An 18,430-nucleotide genomic window follows, 5' to 3' on the forward strand; every position below is an offset into this window, starting at 1 on the left:
CATATAAAAAGTCCCTGAAGGTTATCAGTTTTGCTGCTTTGGCCGCGCCGCCTCTCCCTCCAGTTTCCTTTTGCTTCTCCACTATCGTTTTCCGATCATCGATTTTAGCGACCAGCGCGGTGCTGTGCACTGCCATGCAACGACACGATTTTGCGCGCTGGTGCCCGGTGCCGGACTGCATTGATACGGGTGGGCCGACCGTGATGATATGCACCGCGGTTGTAGCGATAAGCCGTGATGAATGTAACAAAATCAGCTACCAACACACAATAGGCACGTCCTTTTTTCTATGAGTCAAACTTATGAATAAAGAGGACTCAATACGTTTTAATTGTTTCACTGGAATACGAACAAGGAATTCCAATAGCTTTGTGCTTTTACGGATTTCATACAATACTTCATATGCACAATACGGCGAAAAAAGTCAACAGCAATCTTCACGCTGAATATTGTTATGGACCGAATAAAACAAAAGATACAGCTGGGTTAGATTTATTGTCCAGTATTCTAGCGGAATTTAGGCCGGTCTCGTAGTACAGTCGTCAACTCGTACGACTTAACAACATGCCCATGACGGGTTCAATCCCCAAATAGACCGTGCCGCCATACGTAGGACTGACTATCCTGCTATGGGGGGGAAATCAATTAGTCACTGAAAGCCAAGGCCCACAAGTGGTACAGGCAGGCCTTGACCGTCAACGGCTGTTGAGCCAAAAGAAGAAGAAGAATTCTAGCGGAATAATTTGCTACGTTTCGGAGTAGCTACTGTATCAATTCCAGAACAGGGATGGATTTGCGATTCGTTCCATGAATGAGATAGGTACAGGGATAGTTTCTTGCACCAGGATAATAGAAGGTATATAGCATACAGCAATTTCAGGACCGAAATAGTTTTGGGATCAGTTCCAGAAACGGTGTGGATGGAAGATCAGTTTTAGGAAGGTGAGGGACCATTTTTAGGGCAGAAATTCAGTCATTTCCTGGAACGGTATAGCGACCTTATTAATTTCAGGACCGGTAGGGACCTATATAGGAGACCTTTTAGGGTACAGGAACTGTCACAGGGTCTGTATAGGTTCATAGCAGATATATACGTGGGGCATCAGTTCCAGGGCCGGTATGGGTATCAGTGTCTGTTCCTGGATCCGTATGGGTTTGAAATCGTTTCCATGATCGGTATAGGTTCTGTATTGGTTTCAGGGACGGGGTGGTTTACAGGATCACTTTTAGAATTCTTCAGGAACAGTAGCAAGTCCGATACCCGTTCAGGAATAAATTTGCAATCTGAATTCATTTAAAGTACAGCTATGAGTTTCCCGGCCAAACAAACCAGTTGAATTATAAAACAAGTTGAATTTGTCATAATAAAAATAATCAACAAAAAAAGCAAATATTTTCACAATGAAATACTTTGCCGAATTAACAGCAAATACAGTTATTGCACAAAATTACTTCATTCAACAATTTAATAGTCCATTTCAATGTTTGTGCTAAAATTAAACATTGATAATGGCTCCCTTTCATTTACTGTGACTCACGCTCATTTTATTGCCAGTAAAATCTTTATGGTTGAACAAAGCTTCCCTCAAAGTAACACATTTCACAACATATAGCCCATTTTTTGCGTTTGAAGCAACGCAAGAAAGTGGCAGAATGATCTAGAAAACAGCCTCAACTTGGCCAGCACCCAGCCACCAGCCAGTGCGCGCCCCTGTCTACTGTTCTTCCGTTTCCATCTGCACTGCCCCCCACTACCCACTCCACCACACCCACCGTGACGTCGACAGTTGATAATCAATTCGAAGGAGTCGCCTCAACCATATCGCACTTACAAAAAAAAAAACCGCGGACGAAATCACCAACAACCGTAACGATCGGTCGCCGTCAATGTTTACCAACAGTGAGAAGCAAAAAGAAAACGACGGCCCGCCAAGGGGGAAAGGGATACGGTTGCATCAAACAGCAACAACAATAGCAACAACAAATGGCAACAAACAAACAAAAAACAATTCAGCATCGTCCGACGTATTTGCGCTCGGCCAACCGCTTGACCTCGCCGTTCGCCGTACCGGACCGGGCCCGGTCGGGGCCTTTGGGTGCGCGACACGCGAGAACCAATTCGTCAGCGATTGACAGATTTGCTGTCGGCCCACATTCGGAACCCTGGTCCCGGGCCCCTGTGCCAGTCGGATCGATGATCGTCGCGGCACCTACCTCTATCTCGGTGCCGCACCATATCGAGGGTCGTGGGGCCAACCTTGTTGGGTGGTTATCGGTGCTGGAAATCGGCTGGCGTGGTCGCTTTTCTCTCTCTCTCGTGTGTGTGTCTGGCTGTGCCGACGTTAGCAAGAAAGTTCTGCTCTGACGCGATCGCCACTACCGATAAGCCGATGGAGTAGATCGATCTGCGACTGCGATCGTTGCAATCGACGGACGGTGGGATCTGGCTACGCTGGTGATCCCTTTTGATGGGTGCAGTGTCGGGTTCCGGGTTACTGTAAATATTGCACCCTTTCTGTGTGTTTGTAGGTTTACTACAAAGCCTTGTCACGTTAGACCCAACACGGGGAGAGGGCCTCTGACGGCAATCGTACGGGAGAAATGGCTGGATTTTACCATTCGCATGAAACACGCAGGTCACGCAAGTGTCACTCTCCGCTAGTGACGTCCTTTAGCGAATGGGGAAAAAGCTGATGCCTAATAACGTGCACGTACGGATGATTCGTAGGGAATTGCAACAAACAACACGTCCACAGGGGGGTCTGGTGTTTGTGGGCAGTAAAGCTGGGAACTAGGCTAAAAATAAACGTGCTAAAAATGTACAAATCAAGCTAATCAGCGGATGAATTGGAAACCATTATGGCTCGCCAGTCTCGGGGCCCCAACGTCCGTCGCCCAGGTGGCCCTGGTCGCTAGTACTCTGTCAACTATATACATACAGGATACTATAGACTACCTCTATAGACTCTACGGGTCCTCAGACAACCACCTAGTCCGCCCGCCGTTCGATCCGCCACTGGTTTTGTGAGTAGTTTTCCATGGAGTGTTGACATGATTGTTGATGAACTACCTGATCAACTAACAAATGAAAATCCGATACATCCGACGAACTCTAATCTGTCCCAGCAAACCTTTAGAGATTTCACAGGGAAGCAATTGTAGTGCCTTATTATTTACTACTGTGCGATATAAACACTTTGATGTTTGTGTCAACCCACGACACACATCTTTTATGCGTTGATGATGTAGACTTTTTGGAACATGAATCCAAGGAACCAAAAGAATTACCATTAAAGACTACAGGAGTCATATGACTCATTTTGTTTTGTGGTGCTCGATAACAAATGTGGAAATAACCATCAATAAACCAACACTTGGGGACCTTCCATCGTCTCAAACGACCCCAATGACCAATGATCAAATTGTATGATATCAAGCATTGGAATTAGAACTTACACCGTAATGGAACTTTACGAAAAAATCTCCTTCTGGCGAAATTCTTCTTAGAGCAACACCTCGACCACGTCGTGGCAAGATGCTGCCAATTGCTAGGACTAGTCGTTAACATGACACGAGAGCTCTCTGACCCACTCTGCACCAAAACGCTTTATATTGCACTTCTTCCGGCAGTGTTGGAGTATGCCAGCGTTGTTTGGTGGTCCCTCCTCTGCTATCCACTGTCATGCAGGCTAGGCCTTCATTGTTGATCGCTTTGGCTACCCGGCATTGCTCTCGTTGGTACCAGCTTGCTAGAACAAGGAGTTCCGGAGACAAGGACCTTCTTCACCACCCAGAACCCGTTCTTAAGCATATGTCATGCTCTGAATGCGGCATCTGATGCGTACGAGCCTGGCTTGATGGTTGCATTGCGTCTGAACGATTATCGTTCTTGTAATTGTTGTGCGTAAGTGTGTGAACTGTAAAACGGCGAAAGTTCATTGATATGTTAATAAATATACAAATGTACAAATATATTTAGAGTGTTGTAGGACTCTCAAATGCTTTGTGGTATTTGAAATTATTGTAGTATACGTCTATCCATTATCATTCTATCCTTGAGTTTAGATGTACAGTTTGCTGTTCCCAAACAGTTGAACCGGTAGTCCATTTAATGCTCAATTAGAAGCCTTTGACTTCAACTTGATAAACCACAGCTTTAAAAACAGGTAATTTATACGCCACCGAGAATAAGTAAAGTCCTCCCGAGTATACAAAACTCTAAGTTTGTGGAGTCCAGACCAGACTCATTAACGGTCTTAATAAATAAGTAAATAAATACCGGATAAATAAATAAGTTCGGAGATTATTTGTGCGTCTCCTTTCCAACAAAAAAACGTGCAACGACCTGTCCATTCCTGTACAATCAGGAATGGTGCACCTTTGTAAAGCTTTGTCGAAGAATGTCGAAAAGAAAGGAGACCAAATCAACAAAAAAGCGGAGACGTCGCGCCTGATCGTACAAGTCATTCGCCTTGATCTTTTACGAGACACGTTCCATGATCGCGACATGATCGAGAAACGTCCATAATGTGTCGTGTTGAAGAATTTGCTTCAAATTCTAACATCGCACACAAACGCACACACACACCGTCTGTGTGTGTTTTTTGTTTCACCGGACATTGCAGAGCACCGTCACCGATCGATCGAGCCATTTCGGCAGGGTCAATGGCTACCGCAGAAGCCGCACACACACACACACACTTGAGCTAATAATAGACGCGTTCGCAAATTCCAGCGCCCTCCACCGACGAGGGGGGTCGGTCTAACGCTATCGGGCACATCAATCATCGGGCCGGCTGCCTAATTTCAGTGCTCGAACCTGTTGCGAACTCTACGCGCCCTACGCTGCTGACGTGTTTTTGCTGACGTAAAGGAACGAAATGAAGGGGGGGGCAAAAAAAGGCAACAAAGCTTAATGCCTGCCAAACTGACCAGGAGGGCCTGGTCTTGTTCAAGGTCGCATCCACTGTTCATTCATAGCAGTGTTGCGAGGAGCCCCCGAAAAAGAAGGGAAAGAGCCTTCAACGCATCGCATGTGTGGCAACGGAACGTGCACACCGCAAAAAGGGGCTCGATCATTGATCATCCGATCGGTCGATTGACCAATGGGCGTGATCGTAACATCGTCGTGGAATGTGCGGAATTCCACAGCCGTTGGTATTCGGCCGTATCTCTCGTTCCCCATCCTTCCGCTGCTGAAGGGCAGGAGAAAGCAAAAAAAAAGCCAACCAACCATACCATGGAGCTCACGTGAGGCAGCGTCCAAAACAAGCCGACTCCAAATTCCTCCCCAACCGTTCGATTCGCTGTCATTATCGTTAAAAAACACACACACACACAACCGAAAGGGTCATTCGCTTCCGTCATCCGTGGTTTGCTTTTGACCTGTTTTCATCGCCCGTCGGTCCGGCCCAGTGTCTGTTTCCTTTGCACAGCACACAAACAACAAAAAGCAACACACAAAACAAAAACGCCAAAAATGGATCGCTCGAAAGACGATCACCTCGTTTCGCTTCCTTCCACGAAACGTGCGCGCCAAATGGAATTCCCGCCAAAATTGGTAACGCGTCCCGCCGTGGTGGTGGTCTGCCGATCTGCGTTTTGGCTGATGAAAGACGGCACACCGTGCGCGTCATGATCGTGGTGGGGGCCCAACATTTGGGGACGTTTGCCTTTATTTCCCTTTTTTTGTTTGTTTGACCGCTCCTTTTATGCTTGCTTTCTTTCGGGTGGGGTGCCTAACTACGAGCCATGTTTTTGCTATGCTGGGTCACATTAGCATGATGCAATCGATCGCTTTCGGCGCGTCACTTCTGCGCCCACAGTGCGACACCTGGCGGCAAGCATTGGAAAGAGCACAGAGACGGCTACAAAAAAAAAACCCTGTCCCCCTGTTGGTTTCTGCAAATCGGTCAGACTGATTGCATAGCTCGGCAGCGGCTTTCGTGTGTGTGCGCCTTTATATGATAAAGATTACCTACACGGGCAACTGAAAAACTGCTATCTCGATGTACGTTATCTCGAGCACGAGCATATCGGCATATGTTTATGATCTTCTCACACGCACACTTGTACCGGAACGTGCACAGGGTCGCTGTCGGACGCGTTGGGTGGCAGCGGTCAATTCAGTGGTCAATTCTGCAATCTGATGCAAGTGCCGAATGGATTGCTGCATGGGGCAAAGTTTTGGCAACGTGGGGAACAGACCATGATGGAATGAAGAATAAACGAACGAAAGAGAAGCACATTTTGATAAGAGTTTTGAGGGTTTTATTTATTGCGCAGTTCATTTATTGCTCACTTGGCTTTGCAGTCACTTGCTTGATGTATAATACCAAAAGTGACATCATTTGTGTGCAAGCAATTACACAGAACAGCGCATTGTTTTATTAATAAAATGTTGTGGATTGATTTTAATTGTAATGATAATGAAACAGATGGCCCGTTCTTTCTGCTCATGGCGTATGACTTAAACTCAATTGTCTCTTTCCCTCTCTTTTGTGTTGCCTCGTTCGATTACGATTCAGGACAGCCGGATCGTACGTTTCCGGTGTCTCATCGATCAACTCTACCCCGACGGAGGAAGGTTATCGAACGATGTGAACGCATCAACAGACACACACACGCATGTACAGCACAACGCTACAATTCCTCGTGTTCTCTCACGTGCCGCAACATTCAAACGAGCCTCCGTGCGCGCAGCCTGTGTACTACGCAATCGGACGATCAGACCGATGTTACCGACGAAGAAAAAGAGGCTAAAAAACACACACACACAACAGCCGCGCGAGATGCCGATTCATCTGTATGTGGTGGCGCGTGGTGTTTTCTAAATCATCAAATTGTTATCGCACCGATCGACGCCAGAGTGTAGCGTAGCTACGGAAGCATAACACCTCGAACGAAACGAACCACCGACGCTGTGGAAAAGTTACTAGCATACGTATTATTGAGTTTTACTTTTTTTTTTAAATTATTTTCAATTTATTACAGTTTAATTTTATTTAAATAAGTATTATTTCCGCAGCTTTTCATTCATTATTATATTGCATTATGATTTTAAGCACTCATCATAGCGCAACGGTTACTACGATACCTATTTCACTATGTGCCACGTGGCTACTTAGCGCACGAAGCGGTGCGTACATGGAGGCGCCCAGTCGTTGGTGCATCATCAGGAGACAAAGGTATAAAAACTTTCCTAATTATTTTTACTCATTTTACAAGCAAACTGAAATGCGCTCTGTCCGAAAAGGGCGCAAAAAAGAACTCAAAATAGCTACCATGTGATTGTTGTTTTAAAGCCACTGCTCGTTGACCTCGTCAACGCTGGCTGCTCGACGCAGCAAAACCACACTTGCATGTCCTCGGGCAAGGACCAAACCCATGCTGGCAGACGAGCGGAAATCAGAAAACAAGACAAATGACGTATCTTTTCTTAGGACTGAGGCTGTTCTTCTTTTTTTTGCACATCCAAACGAACTCGCTACAGCAACAAAAGAAACCCATCATTAAAGGGTGACGTATTCGTGGTTCGCGTGGTAGCAAAGGTAATGAATTTTGATTTTAATTGTAGAAAAATTACACTGACTGTGCTAGTCTAGTGGATTTCGTCATACCTTTTAAAAATTAAATCATACCAAAATCTGGCACTAGTCGCTGACTAACCGCCAATCACCCAGTCTGCCCATTTTTACACCTCAATGGCCATTATGTTTGGCATGTTCATTCTGCCGACAGACTATAATGGGTAAAAGCAAAAACAAGGCAAACTGAAGCCAACCTTACGCGATACTCCCTTCTCTTACTGCACCAAAAAAAAATGGGGTAGACTAAAATTGGTAAATTAAAACAAAAAAACGCTCCCGACACACATCCTACCACTATCGTTACTATACTCAAGCAGCGTGTAGGGACCGGTGGGCAAAAAAAAGGGTGAAACAAAAAGCCGATTTCAAACAAATTCAAGCTCGATCGGTATTCAGCAACAGGTGGAGCAAGCAGCTTCGTGGAAATTTCATGTTGGGCGTAAAGGGGAATAGAAGGACAGAGCCGTGGCGAGCTAGCGATGGCGACGAGTGCCGCTGCGTTTGCAAGAAGGCTAGCAAGCAGGCAAGAGACAGCAGAGTGATAAGAAGCGGCGGCAAGAGTGAGATAACGCCCAAGGCAAAACGGGGTAAAGGAGTCACAGGGCGCGGGGCGAACCGACGCCGATGCCAAGCGGAGGCTGAAGCCACGAAGCGTACGAAGGCGATGATAGCGGCTACATTGTGGCCATTCGCCACCGTTCAGTGGCAGCGAGGGGAAAAGAGAGCGCGTACGAGAGAGAGAGACAGAGAGACAGAGAGAGGCCGGTGAGGCAGAAGAAGCGCGCGCGAACGCTCGGAATACGCGCACGATCGTGCTCGGGTAAGCGGGAGCATTTGTAACAAAACTCTATATAAAGAAGTGGTCGAGCTGCAGTCAGCATCAGTTTAGCGCTTCGCTACGCAACGATAAGCAGCCAGCCACAAGCAACCGAAAAGGCAGCGCTGCCGGCGCCACACAGTGAAGGCAACAGCTTCTCAGCGCAAGATTAAGCAAAACGTGAAAGTTGCAACGAAGTAATTGATTAATTGCAACCAGCAACAAAAGAAAGAGGGCAGTTTTGTTCAATTGTTTAAAAAAGCGGTAAAAAACTGTTTATTTTTTTTTAAAGAGTGTAACAAGTGTGAAGTGACAGCATTGAAACAGGCATCGAAAGTGATTTAAAAGCATCGATGCATCTTACATGGACGATTGTGTGAACAGTGTGTGCATTGGAAACGCTTTGCAGCAAAAGATACGGCAAAGATAGTGAAACTGACCATCATTTTCAAACTCAACTCTAAAATCGAGAGCAAGTGTTTGTGTGTTTCCACTGACTACAACGGTGATTGTTCTTGGAAGCGGGAAAGCAAACGCAGCGTCATCTCAGGTGGACTCAGCAGCGCTGGTTCTATTCGCTTGCGCCCCGAAGCTAGAAAGGTGAATATTTTTGCTACATTGCTTTGCTATTTGGTAATTTTAAATCGTAACGAGCATCGATGCCGGAGCGTCGGTGAGTCATTTTGGGTTCTGTTTCGTGGAAATCCATAATTAAAGTCCGTGTCGCTTTGCCCGTGGTGATTTGATGGTGGTCCAAAACAAAAAAAAACACAGGACAGAGCCTGCAGGAAAAGCAAAACAATAAAATGAGGAAGAGCAGGAGGTGGAAAAAAATCAGCTGAATGGGGTGAGCGTATGGCTACCGAAATGTTATTTTCCTGTTTTTCCACTTCCCCGCGCGTGCCGGTATTGTGAAGGGAGTGGGACCTACCGGGATGAATGCAAATTCATTGGCGGCTTCACGGATCAACGGGTTTTAATAACATCGCCTCCGTTGGAGATGGGGAAAGTAAGGGATGAGGGAGAGTTAGAGAGAAAGAGAGCGAGGAACCTAATAGTGAACGATGTTCCACCTGTTGCTTCCCTGTTGGACCAATCATCGGTTGTTGCTGATGTTGCGTTTACCAGGCGTAACAACAGTTTTTTTTTTTAATTTTGCTCCATTTTTGATTCCGGTCCTCCGGCGTCCGGCACAAGAAGTGCCTGGTAAACCGACGCTTAAAACGAAAAACTTGCCCACCGACACAGAACAGGAAAGCACGTTTACTCCGTAACACCAACGCAAATGCTTTGTGGCTGCTTCTTCCATTGCAGTATTATGCCCACCAAGGAAGAAGGCTTATTTGCTCTGTTGGTACAGCTATAGATGGTAAAAATAATCTAATCTAACTCTGCTCTGCCACAAACCGCTGAAAATATTTCTTTAAATTAGCATCAACAATATCACTTGACGAACAACGGGTGGAGAAGGCTAGAATAATATTATTACCTCACTCCATGACCCCAGCTGCCTCACAAAACATATCAATTGTTCGCATATTCATTATTCCGCAATTTAAATAAAAAAATAAACCTGTTTAGTATTCGCGGAAACCTCGAAAGCTCCATTCCCTCTCTTGCTCCTGAAGCGCAACATAAAGTCGAGCAGTTTTCGAGCAGTTGTCAGTTTGTTTTGATTGAAGCACGCGTGGCTGCGGCCGTCAAATGCTGCCCCCGACTTTGCTCACGCTAATGTACTGAAACCACAAAACGCTGCAGAAGGTCGTGCGGCTGGGTGTAAGTACCACCCCCCCCCCCTCCCTTTATTCCACACGTTTCTCGAACTGTTTGCTAAACTTTTCACCCTTCTACTGCGTGTGTGTGTGTGTGTGCGGGGGTTTTTCTTGACGTTTGACGGTTCAGCCGAATCAATGGAAATCCTTCACGGTGGGGTAGGCTTTGCCGCCGCATCTTCGTCTACGGGTTTTTTTCATGCAGCATACATGGCATTAATGCTTTGCTGTCAGAGCAGTGGAAGAAGGATAGTTGGCTGTATCTTGTACGGCTTCCACTACCCTCTTGCCCAGGAGCTTCAACTCTTCAACCCCAGTGTGCTGCCTATCTGGCGTCATCTGTGGACTGCGGCGCCCACGACAGGCAGCTCATCTTTATGGGACGAAAATACGCTCAAACCGGTTGGGGTTTCTCGGGTGAGCGTTTTCGATGGCCCGACATGCGGGCATCTTTTTGTCGTGCCGATCAGTGAGCCATGCAATACCATTTCTTCCACGAACTCGACTGCTTGGACTGTTCTAAATGTGGCGACCTGTGCGGTTGTAATGTAACCGTTACTGCTTCCACGCGCTGATTTTTAAAGCAAAATGCAGCCAGCCACGCAAAGTACGCATTGAATATTGAATTTTCAAAACATTTCCAACGCATTTTTGTTGTTTTTGTTGAAGCAAAAAATGTATAAAAACTCTGTTCAGGCGCACGAAAGACGTAGGATGTTCGGTACGGTAAACTGTCCCCCCCCCCCCCCCCCCCGATTCAGCCTAATTCCTACGCCCGGAGGAAGTAACGCATGCTTACCATTCTCTGCCGACTTTATCCATTTATGCAGCCTCGGGATGTTTTTTTTTCTCGCGCTCTCTCTGGTGGAGACTCCCATGCGTCAGCGTGTTCAATAATTAATTGCAAACAAAGGCTGGAAGTATTTTTAGGCCATGTTTTGCCAGAGGAAAGTAGCTGGATGTATGCGTCAGTTTATGATGCAACGGTGTTAATACGTTGGTGGTAAAGAGCTGTCTGAAGTAGCTTTCATTTATTGTCTTTTTTGAAGGTGTTCTTAAGGGAAAAGATTTCAGAATGAGTATTTGAACGGGGAAATTTTGGAATTAAGCAGACATTTAATGCCTTATATTCCTAACTAATTAAATAATTGCACTTAGTTGTGGGAGCATAAGTGACACAGAAAAGGTACGCCGTCATTGCTAAACTTTTACCTCCCTAATGACACACCATTAGCCCTGCGAAAGGCGAACACTAATCCCTGTTCCTTTAAGTAGCCTCATTAATAATATGACACCTTCCCTCACCCAATCGCTGTGATTGATTTGAGTTTCGCTCTCTTAAAATGAGAAAAAAAACACACTTAAATCATAATTGCAAACCGAGTACCGAGTCTGGGGAGCCATATCATGGTGGGCGGCTCATAAAACCGAACGAATGCGTAATGGACCAACAGCAGCGGCACAGAGCGATGGCGCAAATAGCAGGCGTGGCTCGCACCACGAAAGGATGGAAGAAAAAAAAACAATGGATGGAAAGAAAACGGCAACGCAAAGTGTGTGGCGAACGCACGCGATAATGCCACGTGCCATGGACGATTGGGGATGTGAACACTGATTGGCTGAGCACGAGCCCGTATTGTGTGTTAATTCTTGTGTTTTTTTTCTTGCTTTCTCGGAGCGGTTTGTTTTACTTTATTTGCCAACCTTGCTTAATGTAATTTTTAAACAACTTATACTTTACTTTGATTGAAATGACGCCTAGTCTGCGTGATTGTGCAAGCAGTTAACAACATTCCGCTTAAAAGTTTAAAATAATTCCATCAGCAGAGTAGCGCAATTGTGTAAAATGAGGAAAATGGGGGAAAACTTTCGCACATTGTCGCTACCTTTGGTGTTGTCCTTAACCTTCCTGTGGGTGACTGCGCTGTGCCGGACCTTGAAAACACAGGCACGGTCATTGTAACGTGCGTTTATATAAGTGTTTGGCAAGTGTTTGCCCGTTTTCTGCTGAAGAAAAACTGCATCCAGTGCATCCCGTGCAGTGTGCAGCAGGACCCTCCCGGGTTACACACGCTGTTATGCAACGTGACTTTCAAACAGGGCAACACTCAAACGCTGTTAAAACAATGAGCTGCAGGAAGGAAGGAGTCCGTCTCGCCACATGCACCCAGTTGCTGCTGCCGAGGGGCGATCTTTAACAACTTTTTGTGGGAGGAAAAATTCTAAGAAACTTTCCACACTCCTTTTGCAGGTTAGTAGTCGCTTGTTAGTCTATCGACTTTTTCACCACGGCTATTGTTATTTCAAACAATCATTTTCGAGACAAGTTAAAGGCGCTGTGTAAACACTCTTCTTTCTCTCTGCCCATTGAAAGCAATCTTTTCCAATAAACCCACCCAGCTGACCGGACGTTTGCAACACATCGAACACTAATTGGAGCCCACCCGCCGGGCACGCAACCAAGATAGGCGAATCTGTTTGCGAAACCAAACTTTCCCCATCGCCGGTTATTTAAACTGAAAAGTTTTATTCCATCGAAAACTCACCCCTAAAGGTCACTCTGCTTTCGCCCTCTCTTTTCATAGCCTACTACACACTGCACGCACGTAAAACGCACCGGAAGGACACGCGGAGCAGTACAACTACTACTACAACAATGATTACCCATTGGACGCTGATCGTGCTGGTGGCGGTCGCCGTTGCCGGGCCGTGCACGGTACTGGCCCGCCCGCTAGAACCGGAAGCGCCGGCCGAGATCTACAACGAGCTGGCGGAGGAGTTTCAGCGGCTGCACAACCAGGAGATACGCTTCCTGCAGTATCTGAGCGTGCAGGCGGAGCGGCAGCAGCGCGAAGAAGCCTACCTTCAGGCGCAGCGCGAACAGCAGCAGCTTGCGCTAGACGTGCGCAGCAGCAGCAACACCAACGCGCTGCTAGACGATGCCGGCTCGCTGCTCGACGACATACCGCAGGAGTACGGACGGGCCGAGGAGGCGGCCAACAGTTCGGGGCGCAATCTGAACGGATACGGGCACGAGAGCGTCACCCATAGCGAACCGGTGCAGAAGGAGATTCCGCACCAGAAGAGCAAAAATGATAAGAAAAATAATCACTGTAAGTAGCTGAGGCGAAGCTGCAGGATAAATTGGGCGTTGGATACTAATTTTCTTACTGTCTGCCTTTTTTCTTTCTGTCAGATATGTCCTTGTGTCACTTCAAGCTGTGCAACATGGGCCGTAAGCGCAATCAACGATATCCTCAATTGTAAGTATTGCTTGGCTAGGGTTGTAGTATTTTGTTTTTACGAATTAATTTTAATAATTTCTATTCTACTCTCTACTCCACCCCCAGCTGGAACTAAACGGTGAACGAGCGCTGACAAAACCAGAACGACACTTCTATGTACAACGAAACAGCAAACTAAACACAAAAAATAACACGCTTCCCCGGAAAAGACATTCCACGGGTGGCCAACCGGAACCGGGGGACATTCCAATCCGCTCGATGATAGAGAACGCCGCACATACATGGCATACATTTATACGCCCACAGTACAACCAGCAGCAGCAGCAGCAGGAGCAGCATCATACATATTAGTAACCCAGGCAGACATCCAGATACACTTCAGTGTAAACCGTACAATAGAGAACTGGAAGTAGAGATCATGGAAATGCTCACCAAGCAGTAACAAAACAAATACATTAACGAGAAACCATTGGGCAAAGAAAGAGAAATCAGAAAAGAAACAAAAATACTTAAAACAAACGAAAAACAAACAAACAAGGAGATAAGAAACAAACATACGAACGGGGAAAAAACACAAAAAGACAAATTATTTATGATATACTTAAATTATTGATTGAAAATACTATTGAAATGTTACTTAAATTTATCTAATTGCTATACAATTCAGCGAAGGCAATGGTAGGGACAGGACAAATGAGGACAATGAGGGTTTACGGTGCCGAAGAGAGTAAGTCCCCGTATTAGAGATGGTAGAGAAGCAGCAGTAGCAGCAAACAGTTACAACACAGCACAATGGCCATGAAGTGTGTAGGGTAGGGTAGTGTGTGTAGATCCGAGACCATCCAAGCCGAAGCGAGCACGCCAGCGCGTGCTAATTCTCGCACGGAACATGAACAAGTATTCAGAATTATCTGTTTTTCTACATGCATCGTTTTACTGTAACTGTCATACATTCCACATTTTAGTGCAACCAAAAACAAAAAACAAAAAGGTCTCATTCATTTCATTGTTTAGTTTTTTAGCTTTAAAGTGGCAAACCATTCCGGACCATCATCGCAGGATTGTTAGCGGGCAGGATAAGGTGTTAGGGATTTTTTTTTGTGTGTTTGAAAGTACGCAAAACCAAAACCTGGAAAGCAAACGATTCGTATTATTAGCTTTAATTTTTAATCGTATTATAATTAAAATTCAACATATTCACGACAGAAACAAAAAGGCATACGTTTTACGTTCTCTTACGTGCTTACCAATCATTGAAACCCGTTGCGGTAGGGAATGGTGGGAATCGATACGAGAGGGTGAGTTTTGGGGAGGAGGTTTCTGACCCATCTGAGAAACGAACGAAACACGAACAAAGGTCCTTCACCCCTATCTATTGTGCCCATTTTTTCCAACCTATTCTGCTTCGATGTATTACAAAAAGGAAACATGCAAAAAGGACGAAAAACACCTATACTAACGGAAAGCTTACTTAGTATAGTATAGTACACATCATACTATTTATTGGACATCACTCCTATCAGCTAATGTATAATGGTTAAATAATCGCATTACAAAAAAAAAGAAAAAGAAACACTGAAACTGCAAAATGAAAACGGAAACGAGACAGTGCTGTTCCAGCGTGTTTATGTATATACGTATGTTTATGTAAATGTATGGTTTAGTTGTAATTATTTGCTGCTAATAATAGTTTTTTTTAGCAATTTCCGAACGATGCTGCTTCTGATGTTACGTTGAATTCTCTCACGAGATTTGCCAGAATCATTTCCCCATCCCTTGTTGAGAAATGGACGAAAAAAAGTAAGAGTAACACATTCAGAGGATTGTTGGTAGAACGTAAAAAGATTATATTTATTGCTAGGCATCACCGAATTCGAGGACACACTTTCGACTCTACTCGGCGCACTCTCTACCTCCTACGGCTACCTATCCCTCCCCCCCCCCCCCCCCCCCCCGAATTGTACCACCAAATTGGCGCCAATAGTATTCACGAGGGTACGCTACTTAAGCTCAAAACGAATCGTCTTTTTAAATATATATAATAAACCATAATTTCTTTTTAGTCTCCCTCACATCAGACGGGTTGCTCTCTCTTCCTCCCTTTTTCCAGCTGCCAATGGATGCTGTGCCCCTGTTCTGGCCTGTTCTGTTTCCTGCGCTTTGGTAGCTCCACGTGCGGTCACGTCATCTCACGCACATGGTGGTGGTGTTGGGTGATTCCCGTTCCGTCGTTTTCTGCATTTAGCTTTTAAAATCACACTATTACACAATGTACTACTACTGAACGGAAATCGTTACTAAAATATAGCTGTATCATCATGTCCGCATGTTACACGTTGCGCATTCTAATCTTCACTGAACAGAACTGTTGACTGTTGACTAATGAGTTAGTATGCGCTACGCGATGCACAGTTTAAGGATGTGGGAAAATAAAGTAATAAAAAAAACATCTGGGGGAAAATACACACATACAAGCACGTCAACACACGCACGCACACACACGCACACACACACCATCAATCGCACAATCACTGCCCGGTGCGGTGTACAACAGAGTTCGGGCAGGTGGGTTATAATCCGTTGTGAGATCTGCTTTGCCTAGCAAACGGGCGGGGGATGGAGTGTCGCGAACGCTTCAAACACGTCGCCCAAAATACGAATACTACAAAACACAAAAAAAAAACATTTACCTAACTATCGATTAATTGCACAGCGGAAACGGCCAGGCGTATAGGGTGAGTGTGCATCCAGGGCCACTAGTAATGCATTCGAATTGCGTTTGCATTCCGGCCAGAACTGCTGCACACTGCCTGCCTTTCTATTCCGCTTTCACTATCTCTCCTCTCTCGCAAGGCTATGCTAAAGAGAGCGAGAGAGTATATGTGTGGTGTGGTACAAAACTAACGTTTAAACCTTCCGGTAGTCGCGTTAGCAGTGCACTAGTAGTATAGGATCCGGGGACGAAGCAACGGGTGAGTGTTTGTTGTCCCGTGCGATCCACTAAACGGCATTATCGTTGATCAGATCGATCGTTCGTGTGTGGAAGCGCAGCTTGGTGCCACTTTTGACCGGCCCATCGATCAGCAGATCGGTCGCAACGCCACACTCCCTGCCCTCCAGCTTGCTCCAGACGGATTTCAGTCTATCTTTTGCCTTTTCGCTCGTCTTTTTCACTACCTTCTTTTTGTCCATCTTGACCGGCGCACAGCCACGCTTCTGTGGAACGGTGGTATCGGTGGTACATTTGCTGTGCAGAAACAAGAAAATGAAATAAAATAAAAAAAAAAATGTTATAAAAATTGAAACAATTGATGATGGAAAATGTCCAAACCTTTTAAAGTTCTTCGGCAGCATCGGTTTCGGGGCGGCACAGTAGTTGGTCGGATCCTCCGGATGGTAGCCGTAGTCTTCCCCGCGTAACCACCGCTCATAGCACTCCGGCTGGAAGCGGCGCACGAACGTTTCCATCGAAATTTTCACCATATCGGGACGGCAGTTGCACACCGACGCCCGCTTCCCGTACTCGATCCACCGCTCCGTCGCGAAGTTGGTCGATTCCGCACAGTTGAACCCATGGTTAAACCCGGCATGATACCCGTACGGAAAGGTAATCATGATTTCGCCCGGCTCCTGGGTGATCTTGTTGAACGGGATGTTGTTCGCCTTCAGCACCTGCGTGCTGATCAGCGTCATCTTGTGGCGCAGGAACGCTTTGCACTCCTGGTAGTTGGCGGGAAACATGCGCTCCGCCAGCTTCTCCAGCTTGCGACCGTGCTCGGGCGGAATCGCGTACCACGTCTTCGGTGCCCCGAAATGCAGATAGTTGATGGAGTACAGATCCATATCCTCCGTGTGCCAGGCGAAGGTCGTTTTCCACATGCCAAAGTACAGGTACGCCGTGTTGACGCCTGCAATCGATATGTTGTAGTCCGCGTTCACGTAGTCCAGTATGGTGCCGAGACAGTTGATGTTCCACACCTTCACCTCCGGGTCGGTCAGGCTGCCCGGTACATCCGCGCCGTAGATCGGGGCGACGTACGTTATGTTTTTCCAAAACTTCTTCTCAATATCGGCATAGTCAAAGTGTTTCGGGGTCGCGTGTCTTTCCTCCTTCGTTTTCTCGTAAAACTCCTGCACCGTCATCGCGCGCTTCTGGATGTTGATCTGCTGGTAGGCACCCTGCATACCCGACGCCACCTGCGAGATGGGCGTCCGGATGTTGACGTTAATGTTTTTAATATCGTATCCCTGCTTGCGCGGGACCCATTCCGGTGGCGGGACGACCTACAAAGCAAACAAAAATAGTAAACAAAACAATTCATGGGCACGCTGGGAATGAGTGTGTAAACACAGGCGGACTGGAGGCTCACCTTCACCAGACCCGCCTTGTGGGCTCCCTTCGACTCCATGTAGTCGATGTAGGCCGGAAAGTCCTGGAACTCTTCCCAGGTTGGCCGAAAGACCATTATTCTCGGTATGCTCATGGTTGTGACCGCGGTTCCGCTGTGCCCCTCCTATTGCATCCCCCGGGGAATGTTTTTCTTTGCACAAACCCACACACAACCTGCTGTTTAGGTTTGCTGTTTCTTCCTCTTTTTGCGTGCGAGGAAGCGCTACGACGACAGGCACGGGCTGCAAAGTTGTCCCGCAGGGGGTGAATGCTAGATGCTGGCGAGGTGCGTTTCCTCTACGTTCATTATCTGCAAATGGAAAACATTGGTCTTACACACTATTTGGGTCACTTTTTGCGTATGTTTTATTTAGAAAACTGCTAGCTTCAGGTAGAGCACAAATTTGGTGAGCTGATTTGTTTTTCTATTTTCGCTACAGCTGTCAAAATACTTTCAGGCCTGGCTCGTCTAACCACCTTTTCAGCATTGCGGGGAGGCGTTTAAGCGCTCTGGTTCAAGAGTTCAATAAGGGTTGATGTCGTTGTTGGGCCCTTTTTTTACTTTTTACAAAAATAATGCGTAAATTTTATCAGGCTGTGTTAGTATAGCTTACATT

General features: G+C 46.2%; 2 protein-coding genes across 2 annotated transcripts; one reads left to right on the plus strand and one right to left on the minus strand.

Moving 5' to 3' along the window:
• The first annotated feature begins 12,742 nt into the window (after window positions 1-12,742).
• Window positions 12,743-13,956, plus strand: LOC120949774 (uncharacterized). The gene is made up of 3 exons (XM_049606975.1): window positions 12,743-13,291; window positions 13,375-13,441; window positions 13,529-13,956. The coding sequence occupies exons 1-3, from the start codon at window positions 12,835-12,837 to the stop codon at window positions 13,536-13,538; spliced, it is 534 nt and encodes a 177-aa protein (XP_049462932.1). The 5' UTR covers window positions 12,743-12,834; the 3' UTR covers window positions 13,539-13,956.
• Window positions 13,957-15,654: 1,698 nt separating this feature from the next.
• Window positions 15,655-18,266, minus strand: LOC120949773 (probable lysine-specific demethylase 4A). The gene is made up of 3 exons (XM_040367274.2): window positions 17,794-18,266; window positions 16,755-17,707; window positions 15,655-16,670 (listed from the first exon to the last, which is right to left on the minus strand). Exons 1-3 carry the CDS (start codon window positions 17,905-17,907, stop codon window positions 16,424-16,426), a joined length of 1,314 nt encoding a protein of 437 aa, XP_040223208.1. The 5' UTR covers window positions 17,908-18,266; the 3' UTR covers window positions 15,655-16,423.
• Window positions 18,267-18,430: the final 164 nt, after the last annotated feature.

Source organism: Anopheles coluzzii, chromosome 2 (assembly GCF_943734685.1).
Source record: "Anopheles coluzzii chromosome 2, AcolN3, whole genome shotgun sequence".
Lineage (NCBI taxonomy): Eukaryota > Metazoa > Arthropoda > Insecta > Diptera > Culicidae > Anopheles > Anopheles coluzzii.